The sequence below is a fragment of the Fistularia commersonii genome, chromosome 11 (genome assembly GCF_037954325.1).
Source record: "Fistularia commersonii isolate RoL2024-O1a breed Wild chromosome 11, RoL_Fcom_v1.0, whole genome shotgun sequence".
NCBI lineage: Eukaryota > Metazoa > Chordata > Actinopteri > Syngnathiformes > Fistulariidae > Fistularia > Fistularia commersonii.
Window position 1 is genome coordinate 12,745,652 of NC_141294.1, and position 16,199 is coordinate 12,761,850.

Below are 16,199 nucleotides of genomic sequence, written 5' to 3' on the forward strand. Positions count from 1 at the left end.
AGGTGAGCTTCCAGATGATTGGACAACTACAGCTGCTGTTATCAGGGAGACAGATAGAAGAGTACTTGGTGTGTCATCTGGAAGGAAAGTAGATAAGGAGACTTGGTGGTGAAATAAGGAAGTGCAGGAGTATATACAGAGAAAGCGGTTAGCAAAGAAGAAGTGGGATACTGAGAGGACTGAAGAGAACAGACAGGAGTACAGGGAGATACAACATAAAGTAAAGATAGAGGTAGCAAAGGCAAAACAAAGGGCATACGATGACTTGTATGCTCGGTTGGATAGTCAGGAAGGTGAGAATGATCTGTACAGGTTGGCAAAACAGAGAGATAATGATGGAAAGGATGTACAACAGGTCCGGGTGATTAAGGATAGAGAGGGAAATATATTGACAGATGCTAGAGGAGTGATGGGAAGATGGAAAGAGTCCTTTGAAGAGCTGATGAATGGGGAAAATGGCAAGTGTAGGAGAGGTGACTATTGTAGACCACAAAGCAGCAAAAATTAGTAAAAGTGAAGTGAGGAAGGCATTGAAGAGGAAAGGGATAAAGACAGTGGTAAGACCAGCGATGCTGTATGGCTTAGAAACTGTTACAATGACGAAAAGACGGGAGGCAGAACCACATGTTGCAGAGATGAAGATGTTGAGGTTCTCTTTGGGAGTGACCAGGACGGATAGGATCAGGAATGAGTCTATCAGAGGAACAGCACATGTTGGGAGAAAAGGTCAGAGAAGCCAGACTGAGATGGTTCGGTCATGTGCAAAGGAGGAATAGAGAATATATTGGTAGACGGATGCTGGAATTTGAGCTGCCAGGCAAGAGGTCTGGAGGAAGACCAAAGAGAAGATTTATGAACGAAGTGAGAGAGGAGATGAGGGTAGTTGGTGTGAGAGAGGAGGATATAGATAATAGGTTTAGATGGAGAAAGTTGATTCGCTGTGGCACCCCCTGAAGGAAAAAGCCGAAAGAAGAAGAAGAAACATGTTCAAGTCTAAGCTTGTAAAGTTGATCAAAATCCAGTAAAACATTCACTTTGAAAGTCCTGGGCTGGTGAAACGATTCTGTGACAACGAAAATGATAACCCGTAAAAGGTTAATGTTGGAGGTCCTGGCCTGATGAAATGATTCTGTAGCAGCGAATCAGAAATGCGGGAACATAAGTGTTCACAAGCAGTGATCACAGTAAGCATGGGGTTGTGACTGAGAGTTCACATGGGTTGTCATGGCCAGATAAGCTCTGGAAATACAACAGATCAAAAATTTAGAAGATCTCTTAAGGGTGTGAAGGATAAATTTACCAAGAAAGGAAAATAAGAGGGACTGAAGGAGACACTGTGGTAAGGCCAACCACAACTGCAAGAAACCTGGGTGTGGTCCTAGACAACCAACTGTCGTTCTCAGCGAACGTCGCAGCATACGTGTCTGCAGAGTCCTCCTTCACACCATCAGGAGGATTTGCAGATTCCTCAAGGAGGATACTCATCCAGGCTCTAGTCATCTCTTGTCTGGACTACTGCAACTCCCTCCTTGCTGGTCCCCCAGCGGTGACCATCAGGCCTCTGGAGTTCATTCAGAAAGCGGCAGCCCGCCTGGTGTTCAACTGTCCCAAATCCTCCCACACAACTCCCCTTCTAATGTCCCTTCACTGGCTCCTGGTGGCTCCCATCAAATTCAAAACCCTGGTGCTCGCCTACCGGGCAGTGAATGGGACAGCCCCGTCATATCTTCAGGATATGGTCAAGCCACATGTCCCTACCCGTCCCCTCCGATCTGCCACCTCTCGGTAACTATCCACCCCATCACTCCGAGCCCTTGGCTGCCGATTGAACAGCTCGGCTCTTCTTGGTCTTGGCTCCTCAGTGGTGGAATGAACTCCCGTAAAAGGTCAGAACAGCAGGGTCGCTGCCCATCTTCCACTGTGAGCTGAAAACGTACCTCTTGACCAAGCCTCCCCCCACCCCCACCCCCCACACACACACAAAAAAAAAATGAAGAAATGAATGTATGTATATGGTTTTGAGATGGCTATTTGGTAGAGATGTGACTTCTGAATAATGACCACTGGTACTTTGGATCTTCGGTTATTGAATTGCAATTTTTGCAAGTCCTTTGGATAAAAGCGTCTGCTAAATGACTATGATGTAATGTAATGTAATGTCAAAACAAAGGCTCAACAACAATATTCATGACTGGATAAGGAAGGGCTGCTTGGTGCCCAGTCAGAGATTTCATGCATGAGCGCCTCATTTAAAATGCAGTATCCCGTCAGTTTGGAAACATCTGGGTAAGGTAATACGGGGGCTACAGGACTTGATATGAAAAAACACAAGAAAATGGACTGGACATGCAGAGCTGTGTTCGCAGCAGTAAACAGAAACAAGGCAAAGGACTTTGAGTCTGCATCCAAAATTTAAAGAAGTCACAGGAGGAGGCCATTCAATCAACCCCTTACAATCCCTCTGATTAAACCTCAGTAGAGGTGATTCCTGCCTACAGACTCTGATCTGCCTCTTCGGCTCTATAAGACTGTTTTGAGCACACAGACAGGGGACTGTTCAGGGAGGGCACTGATCTTGAGGTGTACACGTCAGCTGTATTGCAGCATCGTCCTCTGATCCAGAAGCTGCACCACATGAGTTTAACCCTGAGAAAGATCAACCCTAACACGGTCACAGGACCATACAGACGGGCCATACCCTGAAATCATGCTGCCCAGCTGGCGGAAGTCTTTTTGGACATTTGCTCAGTCCTTCACTCTTCACCCTATATATTCATGCCTGTTCTGCCATCCACACCACGAACATATTTGTAAAGTTCGTCGACAACACCACCGTGGTGGATCTCATATTAGACAATGATGAGACCCAGAAGAGATCCAGCACTTGATGCAGTGGCGTTCACAAAACAACCTTATCCTGAATATCAGTGAGACGAAAAAGGTCATAGTGGATTACAGGAGGTCCAGGAGAACGGCACACACTCCTCTGTGCGTACGCGGGGAGGCAGTGGAGCATATGGATAGCATCAGGTTCCTGGGCATCCATATTTCAATTGACATGTTTTGGAGAGCGAGCTTGACTCTTCTCTCAGTTGCAAGCAAACTTCTGCAGAGCTACAATAGAAAGCATCCTCTGTCTCAGTGTGACAGTGCAGGATGACAGCTGCATGGCACAGGACAGAAAGGAATTATCCTGGGCTGTGAGAACAGCACAGGACATTGTGGGCTGCCTTCTTCCAGATCTGGACTCAGTTTGTGCTGACCATATGCAAAGGAAGGCCAGACATCGCAATGGACCCCACCCACCCGGGCAACGGCCTTTTTGTATCGCTTCCATCAGGAAAGAACTCTCACCCATGCCCCCACCCCCCAACCCCGACTAGGTCACCCACAAACACAATGCCGCCCTGCTGACAACCACTCAAACCTCCAACCCCCAAAAGACAATTTCATCACCTCCACCTTCTACACTAGAAACACTTTATTTTTATACTGCGATTCGGTCGATTTTCATTCCACAATGTATATACAGTGTATATATCATTACTTTATTATTACGCTTTTGATGCCGCTATAATATATTTTATCCCACAGTGCATATTCTATCACTGTCTATGGAAATATTGGTGTTCTCCTTCCATTCACACCTTAACCCATGAGTTTCTATGAAAATGTCATTATGTTTACATAATGACAGTAAAAAAGTAGGGTTTACTATATATTGTATGCAAGATGGGCTGACAACAGTTAGGGAACACCAGGGAACTGCTCCTCTTCTGGTCCTGGGCTCATAACGTTCCAAACCCTCTACCAAGCTCCAACAGAGGACACTGCCCCCCCCCCCCGTGTATTGGCTACATTTAATCATTAACTTGCATAAAGACCTGGTCTTCATACAAATATTTCATGGATCGCCAGTCCATGGAATTTGAGGTCTCTAGCATTTTTATGGAAAAAGGAACAGCGGCAACTGTTACCCTGACAAAGAAACTGAATAAGTGGCATTGCTGAAATCAGTATGCCTCCCCACATATAGCTTTGGTAGTCTCCCCCAAGTTCCCAACTCATTGGGTCCCATGACTAAACACTGTTTAGCCCAAATGTGAAAGCCAACAGACAGAGGCATTCCTCAAAACTCCTGACTCCACATGCTGGAACATTAAATTTGATACCTCATATGCTATTCTGTCCAGGTGCTAGATTGAGAAGAAATAGTGATAGCTTATAAGGATATAGGGTAGCCGACAGGAAAAGGTGGCTTTGATACATGCTGGTACTGGCGGAGATATATAAATGAAATAGGTAGAAGCCTCCCTAACGAGAAGGGAAGATCCAAAGGTAGTAATTAAGGGACTCAAAACTGACACCTAGGTATGGAGTTCTGAGAGTCATAATGTCTGACAATGGAACTCACGGTCATAAGCACCTGTGGCTAGAAGCAGCGATAGGTTTTGTCGCAGGGGCGGACAAAAGCAGGGAACCACACCTTCAAGGCTGAAATCAGGGTTGAAGCGCTTTATTTAGGTAGACAGGGTGTCGCTGGCAATTCCCTGGCCCCAAGACAGTCGCATAAGGCTGGGTCTCACCAGGACGGGCCCCAGGCAGGATCAAGGTCCGGTGGTCCACCAGAGGCTCTCACAGGGTCAGGGTCCAAAGGGGGCTCTCGCAGGGCCAGGGTCCAGTGGTCCACCAGGGGGTCCCGGTCTACACTCGGGGTCCGGTGGTCCACCAGGGGGGGTCTCACCAGGTCAGGGTCCAAAGGGGGCTCTCACAGGGTCAGGTGGTCCACCAGGGGGTCCCAGTCCTGACCGGCGTCATGGGGATAAACATGGCAACGGGGAAGTCCATGGACCACAGCTGGATCCGGTCGTGGGAAGCCAAAGTGGTCAGGGTTGTTGGGAAACCGCAATCCCCCGGCGCCAAGCAGAGCGTGCCGCTGCCCTTTATAGGGATCTTGATTAGCGGCCGCTGCTGCAGCTGGCGCCGATTACGAATTGAACCCAGGTGTGAGACCCTGACAGGTTTGACACATATGTTTGGTTCAGTTTATCATCCTCAGTCAAATGGACTGTAGTATGCCCAAATCAAACAATGAAACAGAAAATCAGGATATGTGCCAGTTCAAAGTTGGATTGGGTTGAGGTGCTACCACTGGCTTGGATATCTATGAGGACACCTCCTCATGGAGAAACTCATCTAAGCAAATATGAACTGTTTACTGGTCGCCAAATGCCTGGGTCACTCAGAGAGTTAGGAGTATACCAACAATTCAAATTGAGCATGATGGATACATGAGTGAACTAAAATTGGTTTTGTCACTGTCTGAACTGATCGCCAGGGCAGAAGGAGAAAGCAAGGAACAATAAGCAGAATCAGGGATGCCCTATATAGGTACAGGAGGATGGGTATTGGTGAAACTCCACAAGCACAAGTGGACCGAACCAAGGTAACAAAGACATCTGAATATGCAGTCCAAATCATAACAAAAAGATGGAGCAAAATTTGACACCATCCGACACATTGTGCCTAAGCCTTTCTGCAGGAAGGAAAACTTGATACAAAAATAATATCAATATCACGTTCAGCTGTGACTCAGTGAGTGTGAACCTTCTGGCGAAATAATTTCCTTTGGAATCGACAAAGTACAATTCAGTTTTATTCTATCTGAAAAGGGGCTGTGAGGATAATGTGTAGGTCACTGATTCACCTGAGGAGTGGCTTGAATGGGATGCGTTAGGGTCTGGTATGTCATTGACCTCTCTGGGCAGGTCAGAGAGCATAGATAGATCTACAGATTGGTCTATTTATGTGTCTAGGGACCCACCTCAGCACTGAGTCATAGATACCTGAAAGATTGCCATTTAAGTTCCTCATTGTACTTAAAATGCATACAGCCTATTTTTAATTTTGTGTCTGGGAGTCAATCCTTGGGATGCACAGGGTTCCGTCTTGGGGTGTTGAAGGTTTGAAATGTACCAGGATTTTTTTTTGTTAAAACTCTGGCATAGAAATCCACATCGAGAGTGAAATTAAGATTCTGGGAGAAAACATTTTATCTTTTGGGGCTTATTTGATACTCTATGTATAGAGGATTCACCTGTACACAAAGACTGAGCAGTCCGCAAAGGGAATGAACAATGCAAGGAGAGAATAGAAATCCCTTTATTCATCACGTTCGGTTTATACATGTAGCACATAAATTTAACCAATTTAACCCAGAAGTGCCAGGGGGGCAATAAGGGGCCCAGTGTCTTGCTCAACAACACCTCAAAAGGCTAATTGATAGGCAGGAACCAAATCAGGCGTGTTTGCTTCCAAGGATTACTGCTCTAACCCCCTGCACCACACTGCACAGTTGAGTGTTTAAAGTGGGGTGAATACAGGTAGGCCATGGGGCTGGTGCCACAAAGGGACTTGAAAAGATCAAAGGACAGCTAAGATAGAGCTTGAATTATACGAGATGGTAGAGGCCAAAGGGGATCATAAGGTGACAATAGGTAGCAAAAGGACAGCTCCAGGATAAGATAAGTTCGAGGTCATAAACTGTGATAAGAGGGAGTCTAAGTGATCAAGCCAGATAAAAGGGGCAAATATAGAAAAAGATAGGGCTGCCATTTTTGAATATAATACTAAAGTCAGTATAGTAACATGACAAAGACAAAACACTTCCTTTACATTTCCATTTATTATTAGCTATTTCATTATTTATTATTATGTAGAGTTCTATTTTGATTCTTCTCCAGTTTACACTGTGAGCAGGAGCTGCTGTCAACAAAGAGCAATTTCCCCCTTGGGGATCAATAAAGTATTCTGATTCTGATTCCTGCCTTTTCAGCACACAATAATAACACTGTTATAACACATGGACTGATAGATGAAAGTCACATTTTCATCAAGATTCAAATAGTGATGTCAGAGTGCTCACTTGCAAAATTGCCAAAATGCAAATGCTGTTTTGTTTGTTCTGTGAAAACATTGCCAAATATGTTAGTTAGCCTATGGAGATTATTGCTATTTACACATAACTATAGTCATTGCCTGAGTCTGAATAAGAGACCAAGCAAAAGGAAAAAGGAAATAAGTCCAGTGTCTGAGTGACTGGTGTGAACTTTTAAATAAGACTCTTTTTAAATTAGACCTGTTTGGTGGTTTAGATTTTTGCAAAGGTCCAATTAGTTTTGCCACAGTATTTCAAGGCTTCCCCAACCTGCCCACTTCTGTTCTCCTTCCGTTAGCAGTGGGTGCATCACTTATCCTGATGGTGGAGTATTGTAATAGCTTGAAGTGTGTATTAATGTCAAAACAACAAGTACTGGTCAGCGTGTGTTGGTTTTCTATAGAGCCTTATGCCAAGGCTATTGACATGTATAATTTACAATGTGCAGTTCCAGAAAGGCCGACTTGTTGGTGGTGACATCCGCCCTTGTGAACTTGATGTATCAACTGTGTTGAGGCAAATTATGAATGCTTCCGCCTCGTGTTGCTTGATTTTGACCCATGTGTTGGACACAGATCTGAATCCATGCCTCTATAGGAGATTCAGATGAGCCCAAAAACAGGCAAACAATGCAAATACCATGTTTCTATCAGAAGACGCAACCATTGTACTGAAAGTAGGTAGTTTTTTGGCAGATATCAAATAGGGAACACACATTTTCTTGGCCAGGGTATTGTGTCTTGGTTGTCGGTTTCTTATTGTTGTAACTACATCAAATCTTCTTCTTCTTCTTTCGGCTTTTCCCTTCAGGGGTCGCCACAGCGAGTCAACTTTCTCCATCTAACCCTATTCTCTGTATCCTCCTCTCTCACACCAAGTACCTTCATATCCTCTCTCACGACGTCCATAAATCTTCTCTTTGGTCTTCCTCGAGACCTCTTGCCTGGCAGCTCCAATTCCAGCATCCGTCTACCAATATATTCTCTATCCCTCCTCTGTACATGACCGAACCATCTCAGTCTGGCTTCTCTGACCTTCTCTCCAAAACATCTAACATGTGCTGTTCCTCTGATAGACTCGTTCCTGATCCTATCCATCCTGGTCACTCCCAAAGAGAACCTTAACATCCTCATCTCTGCAACCTGTAGTTCTGCCTGCTGTCTTTTGGTCATTGTAACAGTTTCTAGTCCATACATCATCACTGGTCTCACCACTGTCTTGTACACCTTTCCTTTTATTCTGGCTGAAAGTCTTCTATCACAGAGTACCCCTGACACTTTTCTCCATCCATTCGAATCTGCTTGGACCCGTCTCTTCACCTCTTTTCCACATTCTCCGTTGCTCTGGACTGTTGACCCTAAGTACCTGAAATCCTCCAGCTTCTTGATCTCCACTCCCTGTAGCCTCACCGTACCACCCGAGTTCCTCTCATTCACACACATATATTCTGTCTCGCTGCGACTAACTTTCATTCCTCTCCTTTCAAGAGCATACCTCCACCTCTCTAGATTTTCCTCTACCTGTTTTCTGCTCTCACTATGGATCACAATGTCATCTGCAAACATTATGGTCCATGGAGATTCCTTGTCTAACCTCATCTGTCAGCCTGTCCGTCACCACTGCAACAAGAAGGGGCACAGAGCTGATCCCTGATGAGGTCCCACCTCCACCTTGAACTTCTCTGTTACCCCTACAGCACACTTCACCACTGTCTAGCATAAATGTCCTACACCAGTCTAACATACTTCTATGCTACCTCATACTTCCTCATACAATACCAAAGTTTTACAAAGACTGATATATTGGCCAAAAAATACACATTCAACTAAGATCAACACATTCCCTGCCCACCATTCTGAGGGCTCATATACCTAAACTCTCCCAAAATGATAAGCTGATGATGCCAGAATGAATAACAATGTTATGTGGATTTCAACTGTCTTTTTAATTTTTGACAGCTTCCTCCACCAAATCTTAATGCTTTCATTCTCGATGATATCCTGTGCCTGGGCCTGTATAAAGCATATATATACAGTGCCATTGTTTAAGATGAATACCTTCACCAGAGATGACCAGCAAGCTGCGCTCAAGCCACATATGGCTCTTTGGCTCTCTTCTTGCGATTCATGGTTCACCTCTCACTACAAAAATTATTGACTTGGTGTACCACTTTCATAAATTCACATTCAAAGAAATAGGGCTTTTTATGTAGTTTTTCAAAAAGCAGCAATCTACGCAAACAATAGCAGAACATGTTAAATAATAGCTCATCGGTCTGTTTTTCCCTGTCTAAAACAAGTGAAGACCAACAGTGTATGTGTGTATGTATGTGTGCAGTGATACCCCTAAATAACAAAAAAAGTGTTTCATTCAATGTCTAGTCTTTTTTATGGAATGGTCTGCTGTGGGAGTAAAGTTTCAACTGTAGACAGGAAGAGACAGTAAGGCAAGCTCTATTCTCTGATGACTGATGGTTGACCATGGTAACTAATGGGAGAGAGAAAAGCAGTGCCAAGCTATCCTCCATGATGGGAAATTACTCACAACCATTAGATGACATGTTAACCTTACCAGGGAGATTTTTCAGTATGGGTCTCTGTCACCAAATGTGTATTAAGGGAATATTCTAGAGTACAAACAATGGAAAAATGACTGATGGAATTATTGATACATCTGATTTACAATAGTAATATCCCATGTTAAACAACTGCAGTATTTTGTGCATTACAGCCCACAAATTACTTAATACGTAATACCGTATTTTTCGGACTATAAGTCGCAGATTTTCTCATAGTTTGGCTGGGGGTGAGACTTATACTCTGGAGCGACTTATGTGTGAAATAATTGAGCTCTCTTGTTGTGATGTGTGTCTGTCTGTGTCAGCGTGTGTGTCTTTAATATAACAGCAATCGTAACACACACGCCAACCAATCAAAATTCAGCGGGGGCAGGTCATGGCTGAAGAGCGTTGTCAAAAAAAGATGCTACCCCCTACTTCTGTACCTATGAAAATTCATCATTTCAACATTCTCGTTAACTTATAAAAAGAACTGAGAAGGGCTGAACAAAAATGGCAACAAATAGAAAATCATATTCTGCAGGTCACATGCTGGAAGTAGTGAAATGTGCAGCCAAAAAACGGCAATCGAGCAGCAGAAAGAAAGTTTGAAGTTAGTGAGAAACTTGTAAGGGGCTGGCAAAAAGCGGAGGTTACTCTTACTGAAATGAAGGAAACTACAAAAGCTAATCGCAGGCTAAAAGCTAGGTGGCCACAGCTAGAAGAACGAGTTCACACATCAGTGCTTGAACAACGTGCTGCCAGGAGAGGCTTGTCAAGAGTACAGTTGCGTCTTCACACCCAGGTAGTTGCCAAGGAGATGAATATAAATGACTTTGCGGGAGGACCTGCCTGGTGTTACCGCTTCATGCAACGCAATCGCCTCTCTATCAGGGCAAGGACACCATACTGTCGGGATTCAGAAAGGCTGGAATAATAGGAACTGCAACTGACGATGACTCTGACGTAAGCGACGTACCGGTAGAAGCGGAAGTGGCGCATTGTCTACTTTGGAGTTGGCGGCGTTGTTCAGAAGTGACACCGAAGAAGAAGATTTCGTTGTATTTAGTGATTAAGACAGACACTGATTGTTTGGTTGTAGCATGTGCTATACGCTATAGTTATTTGAATGACTCTTACGTTAACATAGCCTTCCAGGCACATTCTCAGTTCGTTGTTTATGCGTCATATAGGCTATACTTATTCAGCCTGTTATTCTCTGTTCTATTTTTATCTGAAATTGCCTTTCAAGATGAAATATCTATTTCCCCATAACATGCAACTTATACCCCAGTGCGACTTGAATATGTTTTTTTCGTTCTTTATCATGCATTTCTGTCTGGTGAAATTTATAATCCGGAGCGACATATAATACGAAAAATACGGTACTGCCAAACAATATGTCAATTCTAAAATGTACAAACAACCTTTTTTAAGGGTATATTGTATTGAATTGATGATAAAATCAAACAATCCTCAATGAGATCTTAAAAAAGTTTAATATTCTTTCTTACTCATCTCCCTTTTTTATAAACATGCTGGTCATTTCTTTCAAATACAAGTAATATGTAGTCACAGTAAAATTCATTTTCAAATTTTCAGCTGCTTATTCATCTGTGTGCCTTGTAAGTTGTAGAGTATAGCCAATTCCATCACATAGCAGCCCCAGACATATTTCAACATGCAAATGTAACTGCAGCATAATTGGAAAGGAAGGAGTGAGACAAAGAGCATTTTAGTTCATGTGCTCAAAAATCAGATCATACTGTGTTGCTTTAGTACTGTACAGAATAATTTGTACTTACATCTGATGCAGGTCCTTTATCAGCCCCTGGACAGGAGAAAGTGACAAACTCATGGCAACGTTTGTGGACCACAAAACAACACACTGCAAAAATAGAGAAGACACAAGACCAAAACATTTTGAATGATGATATTATAATATCTACTTTAATATAGACCATATATATTGCAATGTAATTTATAGGAAATGTTATGGTTTCAGATAAGGAATGTAAATTTAATAAGAAAAAAGTACATGGAAGTCCTTTCACACGTTTCAATTCAAGAGTTTTCTCAAGGCAGTTGAGATACTCACTCTAATATTATTTGCATATACCAAACCATTATTTACATCGGGTTGCAGGAGGCAGCAGCCTGAGTAGAGAAGCCTTGATTTCCCTCACCCTGGCCACTTCATCCAGTTTAACCAGGGGAATCCTAAGCCATTCCTAGGCATGTCAAGAGACATTGTCCCTCTAGTTTGTCCTGCCCAGTACACCTCGCTTGGGAGGCATCTAAGAGGCATCCTGACCAGTTCTACTCTGAGCCTATCTCCAAAGGAGAGATTGCACTGCAGAGGAAACTAATTTCAGTAGCTTGTATCCATGATCAGGACCTTTGGCCACTACCCACATCTTGTGACCGTAGGTGAGGGTGAGGACGTTGAGAGCTTTCCCTACAAGCTCAGTTCCTCCTTCAACATAACTGACCAGTGCAGAGTCCTAATTACTGCTGATGGTGCAGTGATCTGCCTGAAGCACTCCCTCACCATTCCTCACTCATGAACAAGACCCCTGATACTTAAACTCCTACACTTTGGGTAGGCTTTCATCACTGGCACCAGCTCCCTCTGGAGCCCAGGAGGCCAAAAAGGCCCAATAGGACTCAATTTGACAGCATCCCTCACCACCACTGTCCACCAACGGGTTTGCAGGCTACCTCGACAGGCATCGACCGCCTCACGCCAACAGCTCTGTTCTGCTGCCTCAACAACAAGTCACAGAATATGGCCCTCTCCGACTCAATGTCCCTCGCCTTCCCTGGAATGTAGTTGAAGTTTTGTTGGAGGCGGGAGTCAAAACTCCTCCTAACAGGGGACTCTTCCCAACATTCCTAACAGAACCTCACACTACATTTTGTTCTGCCAGGCTTGACCGCATCTTCTCCCACCATTGGACCGAACTCACCATTAGCTGGTGATCAGTTGACAGCTCTGCCCCTCTTTTCCCCCCTAGTGTCCAGGTGATGCGGACACAAGCCTAATGGCACAACCACAAAAACAATCATCAAACTGCGGCGTAGGGTGTACTTGTGCCAAATCAGATATGAACAGCCTTGTGCTTGAACATGGTGTTCGTGATTGAAAGTCCTTGACGAGCACGGAAGTCCATAACCAAACACCTCCAGGGTTCAGATTTGAGGGGGGACACCAGAGAGGTGACATTCCAAGTACCTAGAACCAGTTTCTGTAGCCAAGGATTGGACCGCCAAGGTCCTCTACTTCTAAACACTGTAGCAGCTCAACATAACAACTTGTTGGATATAGGTCCAAATTTCAAACAACTTCTCCTCAAAATTGACTTGATAAGACAAATAAAAAATTAGCATGAAATACTGGAGAACTTGGTTTCAGTTTCTTCTTTCAATAATTAATTAGTCAATCAAAGGATTGGGCCCAGCCCCGCGAAGGATTGTTCAATCATTAGTACTCCAAGTCGAGTCAATTGAATAATTGCTCCGTAGCAGAAAATCTTCAGTTGCATGTCATGTTGCAAAATCAAAATCAATCAACTCTACACAAACAAAAAAAGCAGCTCATCTTGCTAGCGTGGGTGATACAGTCACACTGGTTAAGGTGGTTTTTGACAAATTTAATGATGTCATATACATTTTTTTTCCATTTACTTTTTCTGTTTGTTTTATGTTTTTTTTTTTAATCCCCTTCTTCTCACCACAATGCGGGTGTGTTGCATTGGCAAAAAGAACCCAACCAAAATCATTGCAGTAACATAGACTATTACTGAGGAACGGTCTGTAACTTCATATACATTTTAATCAAAAGAAGATCAATAAGCGTAATGTATGTTCACTGATTTTGATGATAAAAGCACATAACCTATGTCTTAGAGTGCTATTTCATCATATTCTGTAGCTAAATCTTAACATATTACAGAGACTTTGGTTATCAAACTCTTACGCTCTTTCACATGCATGAACACATTCACCCACACACAAAGCAATCATTTGCCTGGAGTGGTACTTCACTTCCACACAATTTCCGCTATTTTGTCAAACTGCCCACACATATGCACACACACACACATGCACGCACGCGTGCGCACACACACACACACACACACACACACACAGGCACACACACAAAGGGGAGAGAGGGAGCAGAGAGAGAGAGACAGAGTGAGCACCCAGTCATTTCAGTTATATCACAGATTGAATATACAAAATGAATGTGAAGGTGGGTAGGTAGAGACGGGAAGTGAGGAACCTTAATGCATACAGAGCTTCAATGCTTTTTGTGATGTGCCTCATCCTTAACGAAAACCCAGTTTTCAAAAAAAACAACAAAAACTACATCAGTCAATTAAGTTACTTTATCAAAGTTCTTTTGGCGTGTTTACATGCTTTTTCATAATGCCCGATGCCATTTTCACCCTTTAAACCCAACTTAATGATAATTTATCATAATCAAATGACTGGTCAGTGAACCAAGTGATGCATTTAGTGATTATAAAGTCTATCTACACACCTGAAACTTGGCTGTAAACACCACCACAAAGCAAATATAAAGTTAATCCTTCATATGTCCAGTGTATTTAAAACTTAACAAGTGAATACAGTAAAACCAAACTTGAGGCGATGGACATTGTAGTACCCAAGACTGTCTGTCTGCCTGTCTGTCTGTCTGTCTGTCTGTCCATCTGTCCATCCGTCCATTCATCTGTCCATCTGTCCGTCTTAACACAGTATGCTTGAATCACAGAAGTACAAAAAATACTATATCTGCAAAAAGGAAATGGGATTTCAAAAGACCAGAGTTCAACATAAGGATGCTGGCGTGTAGTGTTACTTTTATTACCGTTTTCCTACAAAGGAAATACATATTGGAAAGCTGTGGTGGTATGAAAAATATATACAAACACTTTGATACATGTTGTTTCAGCCAAAATGCCTGTGATTGACTTCCATAACAGTTTCTGTGACGTTGCCTTTTCAAACCCACTCCTTTCCTCTTCTCTCCTCGCCTCTCCTTGCTCCCCTACCCACTCACCTTTTTTCCTCTCCTATTTGTCCTATACCCATGTCTGCTCATCTCCACTACCCCTCTTTTCTCCACAAGGTTTTTTTTTTTAAATGTACAAAACACCAAATATTTTCTCAAATGAGCTGCCGATGTCTACATATACATTGTATGTGTGTACTTGCATGTTGTGCAGTAATATCCACAATTAAAATGTTTCATTCAGAGTTTAGTTGTTAAATCATATTATGTTCTCGAGTGAGTCTGTAGTATCATAACACACTCACACACAAAAAAAGAGACTTTTGTTAGATCAGGAGAAACCAGGAATGTTCTGTTGCAAGGATAACCGCTCTCACCGTCTGCGCCACCCCACCCCAGGGCCTCTCTTTAAATTCAATATTGTTACAATTTTAGTATGCTGGTGCCTATCCCAGCTGTCATCAGGCAAGAAGAGGGGTACAACCTGAATTGTTTGGCAGTCGAATGCAGGGCCTCATAAAGAGACAGACAAGCATTCACTCTCATTCACATACGAGGGCAATTTTCCCAATTAACCTGATGCATGTTTTGGACTGTGAAGGGAAGCCAGAGAACCCATAGAAAACCCACGCAGACACAGGTAGAACATGCAAACTCCACGCAGAAAGGTCCCTTGACAGAATTCAACGAGGGTCCTTTGTGCTGTCAGGCAGAAGCACTAAGCACTGGGCCACCGTGCTGCCCAGGGTAATACAATAACAAAATTTACTGTCAATAATATGAAGGAAACATGGTAGTCACCTAAGTATGTGTCTGTGAATCTTGGTTGGTGCTAAGGCTTATGTAAGGGGGCTGAACAGCCTACGCTGATATATAAATACTCAGGATGCCGTTTGTGAAGCTTGGATAAGGGTCAGAGTGAGTCAGCACACCCAAAACTCCCCCTCTAACTCTCAGTTCCACCAATAAAACTATTATTTAAACTGTGCAAATTTGTCCTTTGTTATGTTTTCATTATGTTTTTAAAAATATCATAATGAAAATAAATGAGATGGCCACAAGGAAAACTAACTGCCATGGTGCCTCTCATGAGGCAAGTAAACTAGTAACAATCGTCAGTTTCATGAAAACAAACTTTTTTTGAAGTAAAACCAGAAACTGCATCTACAGTATGCTGTATTATTGTGAAAATGCGATAGGTTGTAAAACTTTTTTCTCTTTTTTTCCAGGAGACAGCACAGTTTGGCTTTGCAGTCTATGAAATTTTCGTTTGAGATCTATGCCAGCGTCTTGAAAAAATTCCTGGCACAAAAAGATTTTCTGTAGGCCAGCTACTGTAACTCTTTAACCTGCCTTCTCATTCAGTGCATCTCATTCAGTGTGGTTCATTCATTTATACCCAGCTTCAAACCTCCGTCTCCTCTCCTTAGTTTGTCTATCTTTTATATTATTATGACCAAAAAATTAGATGGTACAAAATGTTGTTCTAAAAAGCATTACTCATTATTAATCATTCATTATCTTTACCACTTATCCCGCACTCAGCATCACGGTGCTGCTGGAGCCTGTCCCAGGGGTACACCCTGGACCACTCATCAGTTGGACACAGGGCTGCATATAGAGACAAACAACCATTCGAACTCTCACTCAGATGTCTTGGGGTCTCCAATCAACCCAGTGCATGC

At 43.1% G+C, this 16,199-nt stretch overlaps 1 protein-coding gene across 3 annotated transcripts in view; it reads right to left on the reverse strand.

Moving 5' to 3' along the window:
- LOC147229519 (protein kinase C beta type) overlaps positions 1 to 16,199 on the reverse strand; it is a 107,670-nt gene that overhangs the window by 78,623 nt on the left and 12,848 nt on the right. For all 3 annotated transcript variants that reach the window (XM_086155013.1, XM_086155011.1, XM_086155012.1), the window contains exon 4: positions 11,300 to 11,382. In XM_086155013.1, the coding sequence (XP_086011139.1) occupies positions 11,300 to 11,382 (83 nt within the window). The remainder of the gene's footprint in view (positions 1 to 11,299; positions 11,383 to 16,199) is intronic.